General features: G+C 39.0%; 1 protein-coding gene across 1 annotated transcript in view; it reads left to right on the top strand.

Annotated features, from left to right (window-relative positions):
• Positions 1–14,670, top strand: part of OGA (O-GlcNAcase) — a 28,434-nt gene that overhangs the window by 3,883 nt on the left and 9,881 nt on the right. The window contains exons 2-10 of the mRNA XM_035027702.1: positions 7–58; positions 492–589; positions 2,141–2,271; positions 4,934–5,105; positions 6,336–6,434; positions 7,052–7,336; positions 9,498–9,656; positions 10,647–11,260; positions 11,662–11,836. Of these exons, the coding sequence (XP_034883593.1) occupies positions 7–58; positions 492–589; positions 2,141–2,271; positions 4,934–5,105; positions 6,336–6,434; positions 7,052–7,336; positions 9,498–9,656; positions 10,647–11,260; positions 11,662–11,836 (1,785 nt within the window). The remainder of the gene's footprint in view (positions 1–6; positions 59–491; positions 590–2,140; positions 2,272–4,933; positions 5,106–6,335; positions 6,435–7,051; positions 7,337–9,497; positions 9,657–10,646; positions 11,261–11,661; positions 11,837–14,670) is intronic.

Genomic DNA, 14,670 nt, shown 5'->3' with positions numbered 1-14,670 from the left:
ATCTAGGATTTTATGGAAGACCTTGGGTTATGGAACAGAGAAAAGAACTCTTTAGAAGGTAAATTTTTTACTTTCTGAAGGAGAGTCTTAAACCATTAACATTTCCTTTTGTTTGAAGAAAAACTAACACTGAGTAGGCCAGGTGCGTTTTGATGATTTCTCAGTTGCAGAAGTTAATTTTACCTTGGTCTTTTACCTCTTCTTCACCTATGCCAGGGGTTTTCAAAGTTTCTTGGGGAAACTGAATAGGTTTTGGGCTTCACCTGTGTCACTCGGAGCTGTTTTTATTTAAGACTTTAATATGTTGACATTTCTTGTAATAAAATTTTTTTACATTTCTACTGGATTACAAAAAGGTTAAAAGCTACAGCCCCAGAATATTATTAGCTGTTTAAGAGATGGAGATGTTCCAAGAAAAGGGAAATGTTGTGATTTATAGCCTATACTGTATTGTTGCCTATTTATACATATGTAAACTTCTTTCCCTTAAGGCTCCAGAAATGGGAATTAAATACATACTTGTATGCCCCAAAAGATGACTACAAACATAGGATGTTTTGGCGAGAGATGTATTCTGTGGAGGAAGCTGGTAATCTTTTTCTTTTTAATCCATAAATTCAGAATATGTTAAGAAAACAGCTATATTTCAGATGTAGTTATACAAAAATTTTATTAAGTATTTCATTTTCTCTTCGTAGGTAGTTTCCTTTTCGTCTTTCTGATAATTCTATGTGAGTTGTAGTGCAGATTGAAAGAGTAGCACTAACGGTGCACAGCCATGGTGTGATTCATGGTTATGCCAGTCTGACTCCAACCTGTTCTGTAATCATAAATTGTACTTTTTAACTTCTGTCAGTGGTCTGAACGGTAGGCCACTGGACAAAAGGGTGCTGAAGCAGTAGGCCTAGGGCAAGGCAAGTGAGGCGCTTGCCTTGGGTGCAAAGTTTAAGGGACTCCAAAAAAATCAGTGGTCAAGATAAATAATATTTTAAGCAATTTTTAAACCAGAATTAATGCAAAAAAAAAAATCCACGAACAAGATACCAAAATTTTAAGGAAAGACAGGATCCGTATTACTGATCCTTTTGCTTCAGACTCAAGTATGGCTTGGTCTTGACCACTTGATTACTTGTCTTATCTATATTTAAAATAAAGATCTCACCCTAGTCTAGGCTTATACTAAAGTGAAAAGCCATCACAAACTATCCTTGCTATGTGTCGTCTTATGTTGAGTTAAGTACATAAAATTTGTACATAAGATGGTACATCACAGAACCTCCTTCTAAATTAGATAAGTGGTACTTTTCTTTGGGGACTTGTAAATGGGGAAACATTTTTATACTTGGAATTAAATGGTATACACATGTAGCTAACAAGATACTTGGTTACAGAGTGTAGCCAAGGCACTGAAGGCAGAAAGTTTTCTTAAATTATGAAGAAGCAATTAAAACGTATTCCATCTCCATCTAGTGTTGTTGCTTACTACTCTATATAATTTAAGTGTGTGTTCAACTTAATTATTTTTTGGTGGTGCTGGTAATGAAATTTTATGTGATCAGTAATCAAAATATAGTCAAATGACTATCTTGAGATACCACTGAAAGTTATGTAAAGATACATCCTGTGATACATAGAATAGGATTTTATTTTACTTAGGAAAATTGTCTGTCACATTTTAAAAACTTAAAGGATAAGGATTGTTAAGGCCATCACTTAACCCTGGTTGTTAAGAACATGTTTTTCTTTTTTTCAATTATAAAGTAGTTATATGTAGATTTTTTTATTTAAGAGTGTCAGTTGTTCAGAAACTACAAAAACAGAAACCATCTCAAATACTGTAGGAAATAAAAATGGTTTATATTCAGTAAGAGAAGTGATGCTTAATTGAATATTTTTGAGAAATGGCAGTGAAAGGAAGAGAATGCTTATTGATTTTAGGGTGACATTAAGTCACATGAGGTTCGTGGCGTTTTATATGGCCTGTTGTCACATTGGACATGACAGTTTGTAAAACTTAAGGGACTTTTCCTTTCTTGAGCTATTGCAAACTGGAGAAAATGACCTCTTCTCTTTAGTTGAAAGGTGAAGGTTCTTTTAGTTTTCTGTGCTGCTTTCTAAAAACATGGACTCTTTTCTTTAGAGCAACTTATGACTCTCATCTCTGCTGCACGGGAATACGAGATAGAGTTCATCTATGCTATCTCACCTGGTTTGGATATTACCTTTTCTAACCCCAAGGAAGTATCTACATTGAAACGCAAACTGGACCAGGTAACTTCGTTACTTTCTCATTATTTGTCCCTAAATCAGTAAACACTGTTTTCTGAGTTGCTTTTATGAAGTTAAAGGGAAGGCAAACTTTGGGGTTCCTGGGTGGCTCAGTTCGTTGTGTCTGACTCTTGATCTCAGTTCATTCAGGTTTTGATCTCAGGGTCATGAGTTCAGGCCCCCTGTTGGGCTCTACACTGGACATGGAGCCTACTTAAAAAAAAAAAAAGAAACCAAATTTATTCTTCTTCTGTACAATTTTTTTACTTTAATGCTCTTCACAGAAGGATATTTTGTGAGTCAAGAGCGCTTTACTGGAGGTACCAGTGCTTCTCAGACTTTAGTTTGCATGAGAACTACCTTAAAAGAAATGCTTAGAAGTGATTCTTAAAAGAATGCTGATAGGGTCCATTTCCAGAGTCTTAAACTGACTTGGGGTGGGAATACGGACTTGGAGTGGGGACTTATCTCAGAATTCAGGTTGTCCAGAGTCACATTTTGAGAAACTCTGTATATTATTGGGTACTTGACTGAATTTGTGACCAGGGTTATAGAAACAGGGTTTTACCTGTTAAGACGTCAGTTTCATTTGTTGATATGGACAAGAGATACAATTCAGTCTGGAAATGGTTGGCTGGTTTCCCAAGATTAGAAGGAAAACAGACTAGGTAGACGTGTAAACTGATTAGAATCTAAGTTCTGCTTAACATAAAAGCTGCACATCTTGGGATGCCTGGGTGGCTCAGTCTGTTAAGCAGCTGCCTTCGGCTCAGGTCATGATCCCAGGGTCCTGGGATTAAGTCCCGCATTGGGCTCCTTGCTCAGCGGGGAGCCTGCTTCTCCCTCTGCCTGCCACTCCCCCTGCTTGTGTGCATGCTTGTGTGCGCTCTCTCTCCTCTGACAAATAAATCTTGAAAAAGCTGCACATCTTTTCTGGTAAATTTGCTGATACATTACACATATAAATGTGTGCATGTTTCTTTAGGCAAAGGTTTACATTTTTTTAAAGACTTTTTTTTAGGGGCGCCTGGGTGGCTTAGTTCTTAAGTGTCTATCTTCGGCTCAGGTCATGATTCCAGGGTCCTGGGATCGAGCCCCACATTGGGCTCCCTGCTCGTAGGAAGCCTGCTTCTCCCTCTCCCACTCCCCCTGCTTGTGTTCCCTCTCTCGCTGTGTCTCTCTCTGTCAAATAAATAAAATCTTTAAAAAAAAAAAGATTTTTTAGAATTTATTTTAGAGAGAGTGGGGGGAGGGGCAGAGGGAGAGGCAGAGAGAGTCCTAAGCAGACTCCACACTGATTGCAGAGCCTGCTTGGGGCTCCATCTCACAACCCTGAGATCACGACCTGAGCTGAAACCGAGTTGGAAGCTTAACCAACTGCACCACCCAGGCACCCCGGCACAGGTTTATATTATTGATGGCATTAAGATGATTAAAAATTAATGAGGTTAGGGTGCCTGGGTGGCTCAGTCGTTAAGTGTCTGCCTTTGGCTCGGGTCATGATCCCAGGGTCCTGGGATCGAGCCCCACATTGGGCTCCCTGCTCGTAGGAAGCCTGCATCTCCCGCTCCCACTCCCCCTGTTTGTATTCCCTCTCTCTCTGTGGGTCTCTCTCTGTCAAATAAATAAAATCTTAAAAAAAAAAAAAATTAATGAGGTTAAATTTCCATGAATATGCTTTTTTTTTTTTTTAAGAGTGTGGTGGGGGCAGAGAAAGAGTGAGTTTTGTTGTTTGTTTGTTTGTTTGAGAAAGAATCTTGAGCAAGTTCCACGCCCAGCACAGAGCCTGATATGGGGGCTTGATCTCACAAACCTGAGATCATGACCTGAGCAGAAATCAAGAGTGGGCCGCCTAACTGAATGAGCCACCCAGGGTTTTTAAGAGGTTATTTTCCTGTTTGTTCAAATACTACTGCTGCGTTCCTTTAGATTCCTGGACTAGTTAGGTTTATGTGCAAAGATTAGTTAAGATCATTGTGTCTTTGGAACTAGAGCAGGCCTAGGTTTTCCGCCTCTTGAGTTCATTATTTGTGTGTTTGTATTTTTCTGTCTGTTTGGTCTTCTATAATCATCAGCCAAGGAGGTGTAGGATAGGCCATATTGTTGAAGCTTTATTGGAACATACTGCATTCAAACCCAAATGAAAGATGTTTCCTAAACTTGTCTAGCTGTTTAGCATAGAAAATATAAAAACAGTAGGTTTGGCTTTGAACACCCTAAAGAAAATGTTTGATTTAGGTACAACTGTTAAGTGTCTGCTTTAATATTTGGAATCCTGTTTTTTATGTAAGCTCTATGCCCATTGTGGGGCTTGGAATTCAAGATCCCGAGATCAAGAGTTGCCTGCTCTACTGATCGAGCCAGACGCACCTTGTATTTTTACTCTAAAATGAGCTGCTAAAGGGATGCCTGGGTGGCGCTAGTTGGTTGAGCGCCGAACTCTTGGTTTCAGCTTGGGTCATGATCTTGGGGTCCTGAGATTGAGCCCCATTTCTGTGCTGGTCTCCCTGCTCAGCAAGGAGTCTGCTTGTTTCTCCCTCTCTCTGCCCCTTCCCCTGCTTGCGTGTGCATACGCGCACTCTCTCAAATAAAGGAATAAATCTTTTTTAAAAATGAGCTACTAAAACATCTTGGTTTTTTTGTTGTTTTGTTTTACCTTTTCTAGGTTTCTCAGTTTGGGTGCAGGTCATTTGCCTTGCTTTTTGATGATATTGATCATAATATGTGTGCAGCAGACAAAGAGGTATTCAGTTCTTTCGCTCATGCCCAGGTCTCCATCACAAATGAAATTTATCAGTACCTAGGAGAACCAGAAACTTTCCTCTTCTGTCCCACAGGTATTGTATATAATAGCTTTATATTTAACTAGTCTTAAGATTTTTTTAGAATTTATTTTAGAGAGAGTGGGGGGAGGGGCAGAGGGAGAGGAAGAGAGAATCCTAAGCAGACTCCACACTGCTTGCAGAGCCTGCTTGGGGCTCCATCTCACAACCCTGAGATGGTTTCAAAGAATCCTGTATGGGTTTTACTGTGTTGTCCCCTCTCCCTTTGGTGGTGTATAAAGGTAGGAATTATTTTTCTAGAAGACGTTTCTCAAGGCCTTACACTAGAGAAATTTTAGGGACTAATAAATGGCAACTGAACAAGCAAAAGATTTCATGTATTTTTAGTGCTGGAAGTATCTGAACAGTACATTTTCAGGATTGAAGGAAGGATAGTATTATGAAAATGAAAAACTAGAAAAAAGCAAATTTACATTGCTTTTAACTTAGTCACTTCTCATTTCCTCCTACTTGTTCCTTTTTTCTGCCTGTGCATATCTGTATCCTTTTTCACTCTTCCCACTTCCATCTGGACTCTTATTTCCAGTAGTCAGCCTAGAAAACTTGCCAATTTTTCCTCCTTTCCCTCCCCTCTAGGTCCTTCCATTGAAAATATATTAGCCTCTCTTAGTTCCCTCTCAAAATTTGGCTTATAAGAAATTTCCCCCTGACTTGATTTCTTTTTCAGGAAGAGATAAATAAGTTCTAAGAAATTTTAGTCTGAGTTTATTTAACTTCGTGTGTATGTCTGTTTTCAAGTACTATGAACCGTGAACCTTATCTCAGTGGTCTGATACTACATGAGTACTCAAATAATGTTTAATAAGATTATGTGGGAAATACTTAATTCAGTGCAAATTACAGTTTACTTGCAGTTGAATACTAATAGCCATGGGCATAATGTTGCATTCTTTCTGTTATGATATTACCAATTTGTTCTGTTTGGCCTCTGATTGTTATTGAGAGATGTAGGCAGTTCAGAAGTATGTAGAAAATGCTAAAAATTCCAATTATTTCTTTAGTAAAATTGTGTTTTTAGTGACTGTAGGGTAATAAGGATCGGTCTGTATTATTTGAGGAAGAATATCAGATTTTATGAATTGAGTCACTTTTATTTTTTTGAGTTGATTCTTTAATGAACTACCCACTTCGGAATTTAGAATTGATAGACATTTTTCCCCCATTTAAAAACCCATGACCATTTTATTCCTGACTATTTTACTTAATTTTCCCTCCTACATTCAGAATATTGTGGCACTTTCTGTTACCCAAATGTGTCTCAGTCTCCTTATTTAAGGACTGTGGGTGAAAAGCTTCTACCTGGAATTGAGGTGCTTTGGACAGGTAAGTCTTTAAGATTTACACGGTAAAACTTTAGATAACTAGAACTTAAAAAAATTGGTTGTTCTGCTTAATTGGATACTTTTTGAAAACTGAGCCTGAACCAGAAAACTTTGTTGTTAAAATTATCTTTCTTTTATGAAGTATACATTCTTCATTTAGTATAAAAAACATCTCTGAGGATTTTGGAGTGAATCTGAGTATTGGTTGTTGATAAATAATAGGGAACTGGACTAAAGGATATTGATCTCAGCCTTAGGAGAGTATTTTATTTTATCAAATGAAAGCTATCATGCTGGATTGTCAGCTAGTAATCACTGTGTTGTATTATAATGGAAAAAAATTGTTCACATGAAAATTTGTTTCTTAATGTATCAGTTTGAGGAAGCCAGCACAAATCTCTTATCTTTTTACTACTATTTCCATTTTTAATAATGTGATCTGAGGGAATTCCTGGGGGCGGTTGGGTAAAACTGAGTAAAAAGACATGTTGTGTTACTTTGAAAAGAAAAATTGTTAGAAAGTATATATATAACAAAATACAATAAAAAATTGAATGCAGTATATTTTGAAGAGTCATGTTTGAGGGTCTTTTAACAAATGGTCATCATTATTTCTAGGTCCCAAAGTTGTTTCTAAAGAAATTCCGGTGGAGTCCATTGAAGAGGTTTCTAAGATTATTAAGAGAGCTCCAGTAATCTGGGATAACATTCATGCTAATGATTATGATCAGAAGAGACTATTTCTGGGGCCATACAAAGGAAGATCCACAGAACTCATCCCACGGTTAAAAGGAGTCCTTACTAATCCAAATTGTGAATTTGAAGCCAACTATGTTGCTATCCACACCCTTGCCACCTGGTACAAATCAAACATGAATGGAGTGAGAAAAGATGTAGTGATGAGTAAGTAGACAACTTTAGGGGGAGAGGTGGCGTTAACTAGAGCTGTTGGCAAATATGTGTTCCTTTGTCGTCATAATTTAAGAGGTTTTTAGAGTGTGTTGTTTAGTCCTGTGAATGAGATATATATGTGATTAGAAGAAGGGCTGAGTGGCTTTGGACAAATTATTTAATAACTTCTTGGGCTCAGTTCTTTGCTTCCCCTTTTCCCCCAGTTCTTTGCTTTTTTCCTTTTTCCCCAGTTCTTTGCTTTTAAAATGTGACTTAGTCTTTGAAGTCTGAGTACTAGACAAGTAGTCTTTGAGTGTTCTTGTTATCCCTAGAATTATTCTGATTCAGTTTGTATTTTCTGGTGATTTTTATTAAATGGGATATTTAATTTAATTTATTTGAGAGAGAGAGCATGAGCACAAGCCTAGAGAGGAGCAGGCAGAGGGACAAGCAGACTCCTCTGCTGAGCAGGGAGCCTGATGTGGGACCCAAGACCCTGGGATCATGACCTGAGCCGAAGGCAGATGCTTAACCGACTGAGCCTCTCAGGCACCTCATATTCATTGACATTTAAACACATATTAAGATGTGGCAAGTGCACCTTCCTGGCACTAAGATGCAAAGAAGAAAGTAGTCCCCACTTTTGAAGAACATAGTCTGGTTTTGAATAAAGCATGTAGGCGACTGTGCTGTGGTTTGATAAATGCTGAGGTAGTTGTCTACAGAGTGCTGTGGGAATACAGAGGAGAGACTTTATTTCTGCTAAGCAGAAGTGGTGGTAAGAAACAGTCTCATAGAGGAGGGAGTACTTAAACTGCATCAAAGTATGCGTAAAGGTTGCTGGGCCTTAAAGTGTTGGTGGGCAAGAGATGAAAACACTGGACACTGAAAATTTGAAGTTACCTGAATTTTGGCCCATTTAGGAGGTGTGGAAATGTCACATTATGATGCTTTGGGTGTGGTATGTAGTCGTATAGTTGTGTTTTTTCCTGAGTTCTGTACTACTACTTCGAAATCTGTTTATTGGGATAATACCTCCCATTAAGGCTCATTGTGGATCTCCCCATTAAAAAATAAAATAAAATTTTAGGCTATTCTGTATATATGGCACCTACCTCCTATATCTCTTTTTTCAAAGATTCCATTTATTTGAGAGAGAGCACAAGCAGGGGGAGCAGCAGGCAGAAGGAGAGGGGGAAGCAGGCTCCCCACTGAGCAGAAAGCCCACTGTGGGGCTCGATCCTAGGACACCGGGAATCATGACCTGAGCCAAAGGCAGATGCTTAACTGACTGAGCCACCCAGGCTCCCACCTCTACCTCCTACCTCTTTTAAGGCAGAGCATGAAGCACATTAAGGAGTAGTAGATAATTAGCCAAACTGGGCCATATGCAGGGAAATATGAAGGAAAGCTAAGAATAGGAGGGTTTTGGATACTCAGCCAAAGAGTTCAGACCTTATTTATTTATTTATTTTTTAAGATTTTATTTATTTATTTGACAGAGAGAGGCACAGCGAGAGAGGGAACACAAGCAGGGGGAGTGGGAGAGGGAGAAGCAGGTTTCCCGCGGAGCAGGGAGCCTGACACAGGGCTCGATCCCAGGACCCCGGGATCACAACCTGAGCCAAAGGCAGACGCTTAAGGACTGAGCCACCCAGGCGCCCTCAGACCTTCTTTTTTCTAACACTATCCTGGTGCAGAGCTTCATTATGTGCTTATTATCTGTGCTCATATGTGGGTACTCTACTGATTTTTCTCTTCCCCCCTCAATACAGTTATTAATTTGCTTATTATTTTTTTGTAATGATTTGCCCATTAAGTTATAAGCTCTGAAGGGTTGGGAATGTTTTCTTTATGGAAATCATAGTGCCTTAAACCTCACATTCCCGATGATTGGTACTCAGTGAACATTTATGAATGACTTCCAGTGATTCTAAACTTAGTGTTCCGTATTTCAAGTGGGATGTTAACATGCAGCAATGCATTTAGATGACTTATAGGTGAAGTGGTTCAGTTAGGTTGTGTTTGCATTTTTATGTTTAAGTTTTGTTCTTTTTCCTATTCTTTGTTTCTCTAGTTGTACTGTAATAACTGGTGTTTTGCATTTGTTCCTCTTATCAGGAGGCTTTTGTAATCAAAACTGTTTTTTGTGTTCTTTCTCTTTTTTTTGCAGCCGACAGTGAAGACAGTACTGTATCGATCCAGATAAAGTTAGAAAATGAAGGCAGTGATGAAGATATTGAAACTGACGTGCTCTATAGTCCACAGATGGCCCTAAAGTTAGCTTTAACAGAATGGTTGCAGGAGTTTGGTGTACCTCATCAGTATAGCAGTAAGTTTGGCCCTTTTAAGGGAGTTAGATCATATGGTTGAGTCCTAAAGTAAAGAACATTTGATGTGCCTATCATAGGCCCACCAAACAAAATTTAGGAAGGGATCTAGAGAATAAGGTCTTTAAAATCTTAACTTTTGGTCTTAAGTAGGTTTTATCTTGATGGAATGCTGATTTGTTTTAAAAAGTCTTTTTTGGAATAATTGTTTTTAGATCTAGATCTTCAAAAGAGAAGATAACAATATGTGTTGGCATATATAGGGGATGTTTATCATGTTTCTTTTTTCCTCTCTTCCCTCCTTACCTCCCTGATGGTTTAGAGAAATTGCACTTTTTTTTTTTTAAGATTTTATTTATTTGACAGAGAGAGAGCAAAGTAGGGGAAGCAGCAGGCAGAGGAAGAGGGAGAAGCAGACTCCCCACTGAGCAGGGAGCCCAATGCGGGGCTCAATCCCAGGATCCTGGGATCATGACCTGAGCCAAAGGCAGCCGCTTAACAACTGAGCCACCCAGGCGCCCCATATTGCACTTTTCTCAGGGCTAAGTATTTCTTGGAATCTCAAATTGAGGTTCCAGTTACAGATACGATAAAATATTTCTCAAAAGACAAATATCATATGATCTCACTGATATGACGAATTTGAGAAACAGGACATTTGAGAAACAGGACATCATAGGGGAAGGGAGGGAAAAATGAAACAAGACGAAACGGAGAGGGAGACAAACCATAAGAGACTCTTCTCTCAGGAAACAAACTGAGGGTTGCCGGAGTGGAGGGGGGTGGGAGGGATGGGGTGGCTGGGTGATGGGCATTGGGGAGGGTAAATACTACAGTGAGCACTGGGAATTGTGTAAGGCTGATGAATCACAGACCTGTACCCCTGAAACAAATAATACATTGTATATTAATAAAAAAAAATAAACATTTCTCTAGATCTGATTTGTTCTATTTCTAACTCTGATTATTTTTGTGGTAATTTATCTTTGTAGGTCGGCAGGTTGCACACAGTGGAGCTAAAGCAAGTGTAGTTGATGGGACTCCCTTAGTTGCAGCGCCCTCTTTAAATGCCACAACTGTAGTTACAACAGTTTATCAGGAGCCCATTATGAGCCAGGGAGCAGCCTTGAGTGGTGAGCCTACCGCTTTGACCAAGGAAGAAGAAAAGAAACAGCCAGATGAGGAACCCATGGACATGGTAGTGGAAAAACAAGAAGAAACAGACCACAAGAATGACAATCAAATACTAACTGAAATTGTTGAAGCTAAAATGGCTGAGGAATTGAAACCAATGGACACAGATAAAGAGAGCATAGCTGAATCAAAATCCCCAGAAATGTCAATGCAGGAAGATTGCATTAGTGATATTGCACCTATGCAGACTGATGAACAGACAAACAAGGAGCAGTTTGTGCCAGGTCCAAATGAAAAGCCTTTGTACACTGTGGAACCAGTGACTTTGGAGGATTTGCAGTTGCTTGCTGACCTATTCTATCTTCCTTATGAGCATGGACCCAAAGGAGCACAGATGTTAAGGGAGTTCCAGTGGCTTCGAGCAAATAGCAGTGTTGTCAGTGTCAATTGCAAAGGAAAAGACTCTGAAAAAGTGAGTATGCTTAATTTATCCTCTTCTCTATCCTGGGTGGGTCCCCATGCTGATGATATGGAGGAAGCCTTTAATGAGTGTAACTCTGAAAATTGACCACATCTTAGAATATGCTCTGTAAAGTGGATGTGGACTCTGCTGATTCTGGTGCATAGAGTTCCATAGTTTGACCTTAGAGTGAGGAATGAAGGAAAGTCATCACAGTTGATTATTTTAGAAATGTTTGTCAGTTTGGGGAGACACAGACTTACTGCGTATCTGAAGAGTTTAAGCCCAGTGATCCTTTAATGTTTAGGATATGTTGCAGGTACCTGATAATACAAACAGTTTATAATTATGTTTTAGGTTATTTTGTTTTTTCTTGCAGTTTTTTGAGTCATATTTTTATTGATCTTCAATAGATTGAAGAATGGCGGTCACGAGCAGCCAAGTTTGAGGAGATGTGCGGACTGGTGATGGGAATGTTCACTCGGCTCTCCAATTGTGCCAACAGGACAATCCTTTATGACATGTACTCCTATGTTTGGGATATCAAGAGTATAATGTCTATGGTGAAGTCTTTTGTACAGTGGTTAGGTAGGTGCACCAGGAATAATCTCTTCCTCAGATATATTGTCCCTTAAAAATGAAAAAAAAAAAAAAAAAGATTATCCCACAGGGAGAAAAATATTTAGGGAATTGACAGATTTCCAACTCTTTAAATTCTTTGCTTAGATTTCTTTCAAAGGTATAGCCATTGTTGGCAAACTTGAGATGCAAGTCTCCGTAAATACATCAAGCACATTGATTTTTCTCCCTTGGGCTAATTCAGCATAAATATCTTTAAAATGTGTTAGAAAAGTACTGACTTTAACTTGCTCTGACTGAATGCTTCCTGGATGGAACCCTGTATAGCACTTTTATCTGATTTGGAGATGAGACACTATGAATTGTGACTGTAAGCTCTCTGCTGCTTGCTGTGTCGTGGTAACATTAATTGCTGTGTTTAACAGAACAATTGCTGAAATGACCTAAGGGGCCTGGCAAGAGGAAGCTATCCTCCCAGCCCTGTGCGCATGCGAGCTTTAGTGGTAGGCTATTCTGGTGCTACTTGGTATTATTTCACATGGATTTTTCTTTATTCCTCTACCAAGTAATTGGTTTTAGCAGGGGATGAAAATTGCAATCTCCTGAAAATTCTCTCCTTAATTAAATGGACTTCTGTATGTCTCTTTTGAAAACTGATTTTTTTTTTTTTTTTTTGGGGAAATTCTGAACAAACTTGGTAAAAAGCACCAGCATGGCCAAGTTTCTCCAGGGACCTCATTTCATTTCCAGGTTTTCAATCCAGCTATAAGGAATATGTAATGGACTTACATACAGCACACAGCAGGCAGCAAGGCTAACTGACATGTCATAGTTTTCATAGTAGTCACAAATACTGTGATGGGTTACTTGGTCTTTGTTGTGAAACAGTTGTGTGAAACATTGTGAGCTTAGATTAAGAGTAGTAGCAATGAGATTTCTCACCTTCTGCCTATATACTTTTGGACTCTTTTTTTTTTTTTTAAGATTTTATTTATTTGACAGAGAGACACAGTGAGAGAGGGAACACAAGCAGGGGAAGTGGGAGAGGAAGAAGTAGGCTCCCCGCGGAGCAGGGAGCCTGGTGCGGGGCTCGATCCCAGGACCCTGGGATCATGACCTGAGCCGAAGGCAGACGCTTAATGACTGGGCCACCCAGGCGCCCCTGGACTCTTAAATATTAAAAAAATAATAATAGGTTTCCTTTGACACAACTAATTAGCAGTTAAAAGTAGTGTCTCTGTTAGTTTGAAAATAACCTTGAGTTTCTGTGTATTTAGCACAACAGCTAGAGAATTTTTACCTCTTGTTAAAAGGCTTCAAGCACCTCTTTTCTGTGATGTCTGTATTTAGGCTCAGGAAAAACCTCTATATTGGTTATTGGATGACAGCATTTGCCTTCCAGGCTTCTGGCCAGGGAGTTATAATTAAATCTCTTACAGGGATTTAAATCTTAATGTTTCCAGTGTGAAGTCTGGATTCTTGAGCTTGGGAAAGTATCATTTAAAACATTTGATATTGAACTTTTAATTCAAGAATTATTCAAAATTAAATTCTTGATTATATACAGTATTGTTTCTATTTCCTCTCAGGTTTTATTTCTGTACTGTGCAAATATGGGGCAGCTTTCCCAAATTGTGTAGATAGCTACTGTACGATCTAAAGGTCAGAGCATCTTAGAAGTTTTTGTTTTGTTTTTTTTTTATTTTATTTATTTATTTGAGTGAGAGAGAATGAGAGCACGAGAGGGAAGAGGGTCAGAGGGAGAAGCAGACTCCCTGCTGAGCAGGGAACCCGATGTGGGACTCCATCCCAGGACTCCAGGATTATGACTTGAGCCGAAGGCAGTCGCTTAACCAATTGAGCCACCCAGGTGCCCAGAAGTTTTAAATAATTATCTTGGCATCCGCATAGCTTTACAAAAAGCTCATGACAAGGAGAGTATTTTCATGGATCTATAGTAATTTCAGGGAGTTACTGGTTAGAACCCTTTGTTTTCCTCCTCTCTCCAGTCCAGCTGGCATTCAGTCCTTTAAAGAATGTGGCTATGCAGTACTTTTGATTACTAACGACTTCTATTATCTTCTTCCCCATTGTGTACAGATGGGAGAATCCTCAGCACAAGTGTCTACTGCTATTGGATGGACAGCGGCAGATGTTCACAGCGCGTCATGATTAATTAGTTTAAATTGAAAGGTTCTATCTGTGAGGTAGCTCAGATTTAAGGGCAGTAGGCATGAACTGAAGTCACGTTTGCGCAGCGACTGAGGCATTAACCATGTTTTCATTTACACAGCTCTTCGTACATGCAGCTTTTTATTGTAATAGTTGGAAGTGCTAGTTATGTTGTAGTCTCAAAGTGGGGGGTAGGGGAAATTGGCTGATCTTAAAGTTTGAGAGTATAGTATTTTTCTGCAGTGTAAATTTACACTGACCTATGGAATGGGGCACATTCTCTTAGCCTAAATTTTGACCCTATTTCATATTTATTTTACAAATTTACATATTATATATGTTTTCTTAAAGCACCCCTACCCCTAAAAAATGACAAACCTGGATATAATCTCTTAATGGGCCTGAATTGTGAACAAAAAATTGGTTTGCTTTGGGACTGTCTGACTAGCACACTATATCTTGTACTGATGAGACTGTTAACTTGAACAGGAGGTAGAATGCTGTCTTCAAATGGAAAAGAACTATATTGCGCTGCTTTATCTTGTCAGAAGACTAGGCAGGTGATTTTGATTTGGCCTCCAAATATTTGCTTTCAATTATTTCTTGTTGTTAGTTTCCTTTATTGCCTCTGAAGTTGGTTAAGTGGTGACCTTAGTGCTGACTTCTGGACC

The sequence above is a fragment of the Mirounga leonina genome, unplaced genomic scaffold, assembly GCF_011800145.1.
Source record: "Mirounga leonina isolate KUSES-001 unplaced genomic scaffold, KU_Mleo_1.0 Mir_114, whole genome shotgun sequence".
Classification (NCBI taxonomy): Eukaryota; Metazoa; Chordata; class Mammalia; order Carnivora; family Phocidae; genus Mirounga; species Mirounga leonina.
This window is presented reverse-complemented; position numbering and strand designations above follow the sequence as displayed.